The 12,584-nt window shown below is 38.7% G+C and overlaps 1 protein-coding gene across 5 annotated transcripts in view; it reads left to right on the forward strand.

The window, feature by feature from the left end:
• COL18A1 (collagen type XVIII alpha 1 chain) overlaps positions 1–12,584 on the forward strand; it is a 101,550-nt gene that overhangs the window by 61,079 nt on the left and 27,887 nt on the right. For 4 of the 5 annotated variants that reach the window (XM_087920782.1, XM_087920783.1, XM_087920778.1 and 1 more), the window contains 8 exons: positions 596–718; positions 2,327–2,398; positions 2,495–2,539; positions 4,039–4,083; positions 5,875–5,937; positions 6,730–6,765; positions 7,417–7,497; positions 8,467–8,496. In XM_087920782.1, coding sequence (XP_087776908.1) covers positions 596–718; positions 2,327–2,398; positions 2,495–2,539; positions 4,039–4,083; positions 5,875–5,937; positions 6,730–6,765; positions 7,417–7,497; positions 8,467–8,496 — 495 coding nt within the window. The remainder of the gene's footprint in view (positions 1–595; positions 719–2,326; positions 2,399–2,494; positions 2,540–4,038; positions 4,084–5,874; positions 5,938–6,729; positions 6,766–7,416; positions 7,498–8,466; positions 8,497–12,584) is intronic. The other variant, XM_087920781.1, reaches the window with a different exon arrangement.

Consider the following 12,584-nt stretch of genomic DNA (forward strand, 5'->3'; position numbering starts at 1 on the left):
TGCTTATTTTTCACAACAATCCGTAAGCACAGTATCACATCACAAGTTTTGATGACAGACCTAAAATGTCGACTGGACTCTTCAGTTTTGAGCAAGTAGTCATAATGTGTATAGTCTTGCACTTTTACTGAATCTCAAAGCAATGTGTGGTAATATGTGTAGCAAAATCCTAACCATTTATTTTGTTTATTTATTATTTTTTTATGCCATCCCGTCTCCCCTTTAAGCTGGTTCTACCCATTCCATAGAATGTAGATGCAATTCTGGGATTTGGTTCAAATAAATATACTTAGCTTAATGCTTGCAGAGGAACATTTTGTTCTGTGAATACCTTGCTTGGTATGATGTAGTAAAGGATGAATGATATAATTAGGCATCTGTATACATCTGCAAGCAAACAACCAAGCTCAGAGAGCACTCCATGGATGTGTATACATACATATAAGTGCAGACATACATATGTAATCCAAACCAGATTTTATATGTAATAAATCCGTCATGCATTCCTATCTTTCAATATTGAAATTCTATATGGCTCTGAATACTTTACCTCTTGTTAGAAATAGACTTATTTTAATTTCCAATGTTCTTTCAGGGCAGCCAAGGAGTGCCAGGATTGCCAGGCTCACCAGGTGAACCTGGTCTCGCAGGACTTCCTGGGCCAATGGGACCCCGCGGATTGCCTGGTCCCCCTGGGCCAGGCATTGCAGCAGAATTTGTGAGTACCAAATATTAGAGTGTGGTTTAGAACAAGGTGCAAAATGCTGAAAAACACTGCAATTTCTAGTATGATCTATTTGTTACTCTTTATTGCTAGTACTGAACCGTCAATTCCCATGATAGTTTATAGGGAAATTGTAGAAGTTGACCAAATCTATAACAATTTGAGATCCAATACAGAGTGAGAAGACACCTAAAATTGAAGAAATACAGAGAAAATGTCCCTTTAATTCATTTATTATAGCCAGCAAGGTTTTATGTTAAGTTCCTGTTGGTCAAATTTAGAACTCATGTTGGGCAAGCAGTGATTCATGGATGCAGTTCATGGATAAATATGTTTATTGCAAGAACCAGGTTAACCAGGTGTTAAGAAGGAATTCCAATAACTGCTAAGTGTGAAATACAAGCCTCATTTATAGTAAAATCAGACTTTGATTCTTCTGCTTCTTTCTCCCACTCACCTAGTGCAACAGTGGGGAGACCTCCCTCCACCCTTTATAATGGACAAGGTTGTTTGAGTCTATTTGCTTCTGAAATAGAAGGATGAAGACTAGAAAAGATTAAGGCAGTGGTTTACTGGGAGAGGAGGACATTCTGTGGAAAGCTTTGTTGGAAAACTCTTTAAATGAGGGGATTACCACCCATGCTCAGATCACAGGAAAGACAAATCTGTCCCCTCATCTTTTTATTCCTTCAATATGAAAAACTTCTGCTAGAGGGAATCATTGTAGGCTGGAAGACCAAGGACAAATGACAAATATTTTTGGCAGCAAAGGCTGCTATAGAGAAGAGAAAGGCTACAGTGATGATGGCAATCACCAGAAAGGGAGACTGTGTCACTGATGACATCATGTTTCATTGAGAGCACAGAATATGGGGTTGAATAATATTTGTTATGTTATACAATATAACATATATGTGTGTACACATGCACGTACACACACATAACTGTACAATTGTACAATTGTATTTTTTTATTTTATTTATATCCTACCTTTATTTTTTTTATAATAACAGGGCAAATGTTCCTAACACTCCTTCCTCATCCTACTTTTTCCCATATCAACAACCCTGTGAAGTGTGTTAGGCTGAGAGAGAGAATTTACTGGCTCAGAGTCACCCAGCTGGCTTTCACGCCTAAGGTGGGACTAGAATTTACTGTCTCCTGGTTGCTAGCCAGGTGCCTTAATTACTAGACAAAACAAACCCAATAATCTAGGAAAAGCTAAAATATTGGGAGATAATAAGAAAAGAAGAGTTTAGCTATCAGAAATATGCACCACATCTCAGATCTGTAAGTACAAAAAATATAACTGAATTTGGAAACATTTAGATCAGCTGTTTTCAGTTCAACCAAGATACAAATCAATAGGAAGTAAGATGCAAGAAAGAAAAACACAATCCTCTATGTAGGGTTTAACAAGCTAGGAAATGAACATATGGATTGGGCTGTCATTAGGACTATAATCCTTCCTATCTTCATTCATTGGCTTGTTCCCTTCAAGTATTTATAATTTGTTGGGCAGGGAAAGAGACACAGCCTCAACAAAATGACATTGAAAGAAGATAACATACTAGTTGACTAATAACTTTTATTACTTTTTAGGTTGACATGGAGGGCTCAGGATTCCCATTTGTCTCTGGTGGTCCTGGAACTCGTGGGCCAGAAGGTCCTCCGGTAATCCACTTTATATTCCTTTTCATGGATAGGAATATGGATATGCAAGCATGGGAAGACTGACTGAATTTAGCTGTAACTTCTTTCTATTTGCAGGGGCTTCCAGGACTTCCAGGACTTCCAGGGCCTCCAGGACCCAAGGTCTGGATTTTAAATGTTGGATGCTTTTGTTTCATTATCTGAAACATAGATAGTTTAGCAAGGGCAGCTTTGTCTATTTTAATTTGGAATTGTCTCTGCAAATGATAAGGGGCATTTTATGAGTGACCACAGGGGTGGGACTCTACCAGTTCACACCTATTCACTAAAACCGGTTGTTAAACATTCTAAGCAGTTCGGAGAACCAATTGTTAGAAGAAATTACTGGCCTAATCTTGTTAGGAAGGCAGGAAGGAAACATTCTGGGGTTGCTTATAGAAACTGCCTCTCTGTTAATCCTTATTACATTCTTGGCAGGACTAGACTTCCTGTGTCTGGAACTTCTCTGGAGCTTTTTTCCCCCTCCTTTGCTGGTACTTTGCTTGTGTGGAGTGACCATTGAAAAAGTGACTTATGACCATTTTTCACACTTACGACTGTTGCAGCATCCCCACGAGAGGAGGGATGAGGAGATGTGTGCCTTGATGTGAGTGATGTTGAGTTGGCCACGCCCAGCCAGTAACATGACCATCAAGCCATTTCCCCCCAGTCACATTACCACCAACCCATGCCTACCAACTAAGCCATGCCCACAGAACCAGTTGTTAAAAAATTTGAATCCCACCCCTGAGTGACCATGACCATAGCAAGAGCCATCCATAAACTGATCTCCCAAGCCTTCTGGTGCCCACTGATTCTAAAAAGTTTCCTGTCCTTAGAATACACTTAATGCTATTTTTTTCCCATTAGCCTATTTAAATTCACTTTAAAATAAATAAGGTCTATAGAACTGGTGCAATATTGCTGATTCAGAAACTGCACTCATAAGAGGGGTACATATATGCTGTATTTTTCACAAGTAATTGATCTTGCCCAAGATTTTGCACAAGTAGAGGAGCTATGGGGAGGTTCCTTGCTAGTCTTATTAAAGAGACTTAGCTATCATCTTTCCTTTTATCTCCTTTTCTACTTAAGACTATATCTTTGTTGCTTGTATCATTACAGTTTATATTGTTTTTTTAGTTTCTAGTATGATTTATGTTGACTGCTTATTTTATACCCTATGATTATCACTAATTATCACTAATCACTGATTATCTTATGATTTATGATGAATATATTTTTATGAGATTATGATCATGATTTATCCCTTATACTGTAGCTTTTATGTACACTGAGAGCTTATGCACCGAAGACAAATTCCTTGTGTGTCCAATCACACTTGACCAATAAAGAATTCTATTCTATTTCTATTTTTTTAATGATATACAGTGATCCTATGTTTGCACTACAAATCAGGAATTACTGTTGGACGATATGTTGTTCCAAAAGCAAGATAGGTAGACATGCAAATGATTTATTTTTCTGTGTTTTATTTAGAATCTGTGTCACATTGTCACTCTGTTTCGCATGTCTCCCACAAAAAAAGATATTCCTGTGTATATTAAATAATATTTGGAAAAAGAAAATAGTCCATATATCAGTCTTTTTTTAAACTCTAGGGAGATGAAGGCATCATTGGACTCCCGGGCTTGCCAGGTGAAAAGGTAAATTTACATCAAGATGTTTGATTGAAAAAATTACATGTATCTTCCTTGATGCTATCTTAAAGAAATATTTTATTCGTATACTGTTAAAAAATTAGGGCTGTACACACATTAAAAAATGACCTACAGTAAAGAGGCATTTTGGACTTTATATGTGTATGAGCATTGTTCGTCTCTACTATTCATGAAAGCAACTTATTATTTTCAAGATATGGCACAAAATGTAAATAAAAAATGAGGACTGGTTTAAGGATATTTATTTGATTTGGTGTCTTTAAGGAAAAAAGATACAGGCTTAAGGATATTTGTTTGTTTGTTTGGCTTATTTGGTTGCCCATCTTTTGTACCATAACACCGGGCAGCTCACAGTAGCAACAATAACCTATAAAAAAATGCAACAAGCATCCAAGCAAAATAACTTGTGGCACCCTAAACCACATTCCCCAATACACAAGCAATTAGAATCAATGAACCTCAACCTCACACAGTCCCAGCCCTTGGAAGAAGAGCCAGGTTTTTAACACCTTCCAGAAAGCTAGGAGGGTGGGGGTATTGCTAGTTCTCAGGGGGGAGGGTTTTCCACAGGGGAGAGGCCACTGCCGAGAAGGCTTACTCCCTAGGTCTTCCTAGATGATATCCTCAGGGAAAGGCAGACCTGAAAGTAACCATTGTAACTGGCTGTAACTTTCAGGTATCCTTCAAGGGTGGCCCTAGGTAGGAATGAATGCTTCACTTCCATTAATGGGAACAATTAGAACCCAAGAAGAATTTGTGCAACGGCCCTACAGCCTCAGCTGCTGGCTGCTACTCAAGCAGGAACCCCAGGTCCAGATTGCACAGTAGCTCCATTGGGGATGTGCTATCCTAATCCAGAGTCAAAGATAATGCATCATCAGATCCAGAGGGGCCAAAATTCCAAAGCCATTCTATTTCGCTAGAGTTCAGTTGAAACCTGTTCCTTCCCATCCAGACGTTCACATCCTCCAGATATTGGGTCAACACATGAATGTCATTGCCAGCCTGGCCTGGGGTAGACTTGTACAATTGGTTGTCATCATCATCATACTGATGATACTGCAATTAGCTCTGTTGATTGACCTCATCCAACAGTTTCATGTAGATATAAAGGAGGATCAGTGAGAGACATGAACCTCAAGATACACCATATTACAGGAGTCTGGGATAGACTTTCTGCCCTCTCCAACACTCACCAGAACCAGCCACAAAAAAAGAACAACTTCAAAATGGCATCCACCCTGAAGCCAGTCTGGAAGGATATGGTGGTTGATGATGCTGAATCTATTTATAATATGGCTCTTAAGGGAAGCTCCAGATTTTTTCATGCTCACATGGAAGTCTGAAATAAACCAGGCTGCTTTAAATTGATAGGAGTGAAGCCATGTTAGCTCTCCCAGGAAAACCTGACAGGAAACACAACTAAATAAACTAATTCTATTTTACTATAGGGCTCCATTAACAGAATTTTGGAAGTCTGGAAGTACAGGCTTTTTGCTGCCATTTTTAACTGCTTGGTCTATTTGGTCCTTCCTAAGTTTCTTTCTCTGACTGTTGGGGGCTCCTCCTCCCTCAAATGTCTGATTGTTTCCTAGGCAACAATGTTTCCCCACATCCTCCAATGTTATCCACACATTACAGGCCTTATGCTTTTATGAAGTCTGAAGCACTTAATCATTTTTGAAGCATGCACAGCCTTAAATATATTTTAATGGGAGTTGAATTGTTAAACTATATTTGTGTTGAAAACCAGGAGTTTTTTTCCCTTCCCCACAGGGATATCCTGGCTTACCAGGATTAGATGGTCGCCCTGGATTAGAAGGTTTCCCAGGACCACAAGTGAGTCGGGCATACAGTCCAAGTTCTACTCCTTCCATTTCCCTATGATTTTAGGAATTATTAGAATTATTTCTTTAAATGTTTCTAGCCCTCAGACCTGGCAGATTATGATATAAATAAACTGTATACAAAGTTCTCCAGAGAGCATCAAGTAGCAGGGCTGCTGCTGAAAATGGACGTTGATTCCTTATACTGGACATATATGGTGTCTGTTTCCATTTGGTTAATTTAAAGCGACAGTGATATTTCTTCAATATCTGTGAGTGACCACACAAGCTTCAAATATTTGATGTAATGGTGATGATTGTTCATAGCTTTTAATTCATATAAATAGGCTCTATTCATTCATGAGAGAGATCATTTATAAAAGGAGAATAGATTGAGTTGTTGTTCCATTTCTAAGTTGTGTCTGACTTTTTTCAACTCCATGGACCATAGCATGCCGGACCCCACTGTCCTCCACTGTCTCCCAGAGTTTGCCCAAATTCATGTTCATTGCATCAATGACACTATCTAACCTTCTCTGCCATCTCCTTCCCCTTTTACCTTCAATCTTTCCTAACATCAGCAGTCCTCTCTTCTCCTTTGAGATACTTTAATAGACCAAATGAAATGGAGGTAGTAAAGCAAAAGTCAAACAAGTGAATCAAAAGTGATCTTTTTGTCGTATCACATTTTCTGGATCTTAGCTCATCCCTCAACATGCTAAACCACAGTCACGATCATTTGCATAGTTGTCAATTGTATGAAATTGCCTTATTTCCTGAAAATCTCTTTTTCTCCCTATTTCAGGGACAAAAGGGTGAAGAAGGAGGGCCAGGGCCTAAAGTGAGTACCCTCTAGATTTGAGAAGAAATTATGTTTGTGTGTTGTGTAATAAACATTTTGATTTTTTTTCCCTGAGGAATTTTGTTGAAGTCTGAAGAACTTTACAATTTATTTTGTTTTAAAACTGCACATTTCAAAACTTTTAGTTGATGATTCCTATAACATTTAACAAATACCTCCAATTCACCTACTGCTGAAATATGTGTGCAATCTATATCTTCAGTGATCTAGTTCAGGGGTCTCCAATCTTGGCAATTTTAAGCCTGGAGGACTTCAACTTGAAGACCTCCAGCTTTAAAGTTGCCAAGGTTGGAGACCCCTGATCTAGTTGGCATTATAAAGCATGAGGCTTATCTATACCCAGCTCTTAGAGAAGACTGAGAGAACTGTTGGATAAGCAGGAGAATGAATGACTAGCATTAAAATGGCTCCATCTTTGAATGTGTCCATCTCCCCCGCCCAGTAGCAACCTATGCAAAATTGAATTTTGCATTAAGAGATGTGAATAGAAAAATTTTCTTTTAAATATGAAAAAAAATTTTCCTCCAAAATCCAAGTTAAAAATCTGAAGTTTGCAAATATTTTTCTAAATGATGCAGGAATACAATTTGAGCAGGACATCTGTCAAGACTTTTTCTTTCTTTCTTTAAGGGTGAAAAGGGTCAAGATGGAATAGGACTTCCTGGCCCTCCTGGACCACCAGGACCAGCCGTGTACCTGTCTAGTGAAGATGTAAGAATATTTCTACCTGTACCACTATTTTTTATTACTCTTTCTCAGCTACTCTTTGGCACAAATGCAGGGAGAAAATAAGACACCCTTCGCTTCAGTATTTTGTAACACAAAAGCTTATTTTTCATTCCTTCCTCCGCAAGGAGTCCGAGGTAATAGCTAAGCAAACAAAATAAAGTTGGATCTAACCCGAGTTTCCTGGGACTCAATATTTATAATGATTTCCCCTCATTACCCTTCATTACCCCTGCTTACCCTTATTACCCATGATTACCGTTTTTAATGATAATTATTAATATGAACTCAATCACATGAATCATGGTTAATGCATAGAGTTTCACCTCACAGCATTTTACATAGACAGTGCGTATAATTATGATATAGAGTTTATTCTGATGAAGAGGAATGCCATCCTTCAGGTCGCTGTGGCTTCGATGCAAATGCATGTGTTGCGTATTCATGACACTCTTCCAGAATAATGTTATCTGTGAGGGAATGATGCTCCAGACATTACAGTACTTTAATTCTAAATGTTAAGTATTTGATGTTTAACCCAATGTTTCTCAACCTTAGAAAATAACATGTGTGAGCTTTCACTCCCAGAATTCTAGGAGTTGAAGTCCATACATCTTAAAGTTGTTAAGGTTGAGGGAAAAAATGCTGTAACTCTTTAAGATATTACTATACAGTTACTGCTATTGTATAGCTAGACATCTAGAATGAGGGTACTTTGGATTTTTTTAAAAAAATAATCTAAAACCTGAGTTTCTGAGTGTTCAGGCATATGCCGAATAGAAGTATTTGAAAACACAATTATATGCAGATACAATGCATACAATGTAGACACAGATTTAAGTGTGCTCATTAGCATTTTATGGTGCTTAACTACCCTCTTTAAATGTTTTGCTCAGCAATCTAAGGAAAAACAGTCATGATCTCATGTTTAACAAATGGTTTTATTATTTTTAGAAAATTGTGCCTGTTTTGCCAGGCCCAGAGGTAAGTAGAAGGGAAGGCTTTATAAATATTGCTTCCAGCTTTAGAAACATTTAATTTTTGTTGCTAGGTGCCTAAAATAGGATAAAGTATAAACTTTAGCTTTTCCTAGGTAAATCTGGTCCTTATTTGAACTTTTATTATTAAGATTAAAGTTATGACAATCTTTTCTCAGTATAACTCTCAAGAAGTAGGGCTAAATTTCCTCAGTTTTTCCTTTGGGACATCCTGGGATAAGTGGACAGTGTCCTGGAGGTGGTTGAAGAGTAATATGCATGAAATCTGTGATCTGAAGTTGCTTTTCTTTGAAGGTCTTATCTACTTTCCCACTCTGAAAGGGTATGCTCTACTTAGATCTCTCCTGAAGGCATTCTAGGGAGTTCTGTTGCAGATTTTGAAGCAATTCTATTCTGTTCTGGAAAGGGATCGTCTGAGGTCTCTTCAGAACAAATGTACAGTGGTGGGCTACTGCCAGTTCAGACTGGCTCACCCATACCAGTAGTTATGATGACTGGTTGGGACCACCCACCCACCCAGGTGCTATCCTGTCCTATATATCTCACCTTTTTGCTCATGCGCCCCACCCTCGTAGCCCAGCTTTCTGTGCCTCACCCAATCTACTCACCCTGGCTGCTGCAAGTAGGAAATTCCCTTGGTTTTTCAACCGTGCACAAGCAGATCACATTTCTGGTGAACCGGTTGTTAAAGTATGTGCAGCCCACTTCTGCAAATGTGTATGGATTATGAAGTGGTCCTACAGACAACTGGTATCCCACATGATGTAATTCCAAGCTTCTGAAACTGCTCTTACCCTTGAAGTGCTCTTATAATTAAGGGAGGATCTTCCATTCTGATGAAAAATAACTGTTTTTGAACCTTGGCAGTGAGGGAGAGCTGTTGTGTAGTGGTCAAGAATTAGGCAGGTATGAATTGGACATGTAGGAGAAGGAAAATGGCGGCTTATAACTAGCAAGGTGAGGCTCTTGGTCCGATGGTCATTTGATCATGAGTGAGGTCCCTACCATTTCCCTTCCTGATTGAAATAAATAGTTGATTGTGGGAAGATTTGCTATTCATCCCTGATCAAAAGAGACTCTGTTAGGTCGCCACCTGCATCAGTCATCAACAATAATCACCCGATCCTGTGACTGCGGGATGGTTTCGAGAGCACTTGCCATCCTTGTGGCCACCCTGAAGGACTGCTTGTGCCTGGGATCCCAGAGCACTGGAACTACTATTTCCTTCAAAACGCTGTAGCCCAGAGCCCGTTGGAGCATTTCCCATCTATAAAAACCTATAAAATCATTGCCTGCACTGGAGATCCTGAGGAGCCGAAGCTCCTAATTCATAAGGGAGAGCTGTAGCCCCAAACCCGTTGGAGCCTCGATCAACGGCAGAGCTCCAACCACCGAACTTCCAATGGTTGAGGGCCTGATCCCAGAGTGCTGACCTTCTAGTAAAACTGCTGCCCAAACTGCCACCTACACCATTGATCATCTGATATCGTCAAATCCCACATCGGAGGTCCTGATCTCAGAGTGCAGCCCTGCTAATTCATGCAGTAGCCTAATTCCTAAGATCGCTGACCAAAGACAAAGGTATCCGTGAGAAGACAGACCTAATCCCTAAGATCGCTAGCTGATGATCTGAAGTAACGAGTGAAGATTAACTTTCGGCCAAAAGATTTTCATCTTTACTTTCAGCCTAATATATGCCCGAAGACAAGAAGATCCGTATGAAGACAGATCTGGTTCCCCAAAATAACTAATTGAAGATCTGAAGAAACGATTAAAGAGTAACCTTCTGCCAAAAGACTTTCATCTATACTTCCAACCTAATATATGCCCTCTTCCTATACCCCACAGGAGCCATCCAAACCAAATCTTCTCCTCTTCCTCCCATTATACTCTTCCTGCCCTAATTTTTCCCAATATAACTCTGTTTAATTGATTAATTGATCTTACTAAATGATTAATTAATTTTTACAATTATTTATCATTAGTGACTACACTTCTTGACCAGGGTAAATCAATAGATGTAATTTACATTGACTTCTGCAAAGCATTTGACTCAGTGGTACATGACAAACTACTATTAAAATTAAATTCTTACGGCATTTCTGGATCCCTTCATAAGTGAATTACTGCCTTCCTTTCAAATAGGCAACAATAGTAAAAATAGGAAACGCCCTATCAAACCCTGCACCAGTCATCAACGGCGTCCCACAAGGGAACGTTCTAGGACCCATTCTCTTTATACTATATATTAATTGTTAGTGTTTGGGGATAAACCCCCAAGCAGAGTATGCAGCAGCAGTCAAGCCAGGCAGGAAATGAGAGAGAGAGTGGGCCCAAGAGTATACACACACTGGAGACAAAAACACTGCTTGTGGTTTTAAAATAGTTATTTATTGCACACAGAGATTAAGAAGTGTCATTCAGTCCATATATCATTATCCAGTATATCCATCCAGTTATCAAGTCCATTAACAGTAAATACAATGTCTTTATCTGCTTGTAAATCTTCTCCTCCCGATACCTTTCTCTCAAAGACAACGCTGAATCCACAGCTCACCAGGCAAACAGTCTTTGTGTTCAGTTGAAATGGTATCTGGCACAGTAGCCTCCAAAAGCAAGCAGACAGACGTTCCAAAACAGCAGGCAGCAGACCAGGAACAGAACCAGGTGCATCCAGAAGCCGCGGTCTATTACGTTTCCCTTCCTACCTTTATTACTGCCTGCAACCGCACCCACAATGACATTGCAGTTTCTTGTGCTTAAAGCTACAAAACACTTTAAACTAGGTTTACATATTTATTCAACCCAAACCTGGTTGGTGTATCCATATACCCAACATTCTCCCCTTTTGGGTGAGATAAATATATAACCTTTACATTCTAAACCCATATTTTTCACAACTCTCTAGATGCTTAATAGCACCTTGGGCTTTAGTAAAATGATCAGCTACATTGTCCTCCGACATGCAGTACTCCAGCTGTATCAATTTACTCTGTACAGATTGTCTTACATTAAGATACCTCAAATCTGTATGTTTACTTCTCGTTTTAACTGCAATATTAGTGGCCATTTGAATTGCTGCCTGATTATCTTCATGTACAACTATAGGGTAATTTACAGTTATACCCATATCCTTCAACATTTGTTTGTACATAATCAACTCAGTACACAATAAAGATAAACAGGAGAATTCTGCCTCCATAGTAGACAAACTTATATGCTGTTGCCTTATTGACTTCCAGCCTATTAATGTCTTACCCAGCATTATGGCTGTTCCTGAAGTCGACTTTCTAGTATCTCTTTCTGCTGCAAAACTAGCATCTGCATAAGCACTCAATATGAGATCACCTTTTGGTTCTAAATACAGTGCATGGTGTAATGTACCTTTAAGATATCTTAAGATTCTTTTCAATGCTATCCAGTGACATTGAAGCGGATCATTATTGTGTCGTGCCAGCTGATTAATACTAAAAGCAATATCTGGCCTTGACCAATTGCTAATATATGATAAGCTACCAATCAAAGATTGATATAATGCCTTATCACATTTGGGACTTTGAGTATCCATTTTGCAAATATCCTGACTCATTGGAGTCTTTGCAGGCTTACAAAGTTCCATCTTATAATCTATTAGCAATTTAGATATCTTATCTTCCTGAGATATCTTAAAACCTTTCTGTGTTTTCAGTATATTCAATCCTAGATATCTCTTTATCTCCCCTAATTGCTTGATTTTTATTTTCTTGGCTAATGATGTTATTATTTCATTTGCTTCATCATTAGTTTTAGTCATCAGAGCAATATCATCAGTAAACAACAATAATAATGATATCTTCCCATTCTTTTCTCTCTTAAATAGACATGGGTCGGCTAAACCAGCTTTAAACCCTATATTGGTCAGTTCCTTCACAATATACTGGTTCCATTCATAGCCCGATTGTTTAAGACCATAAAGGCTCTTCTTTAATAACCAACAATCATTATCATTATTATTGTCTCCTTTAAATCCATTAGGCCTTTTCATATAAACAGTATGTCTTAGTGGAGCGTGCAAGTAAGCAGTTTCCACATCTA

This window comes from Pseudonaja textilis, chromosome 1, assembly GCF_049901715.1.
Source record: "Pseudonaja textilis isolate UNSWEBS1 chromosome 1, rPseTex1.2, whole genome shotgun sequence".
NCBI classification, from domain to species: domain Eukaryota; kingdom Metazoa; phylum Chordata; class Lepidosauria; order Squamata; family Elapidae; genus Pseudonaja; species Pseudonaja textilis.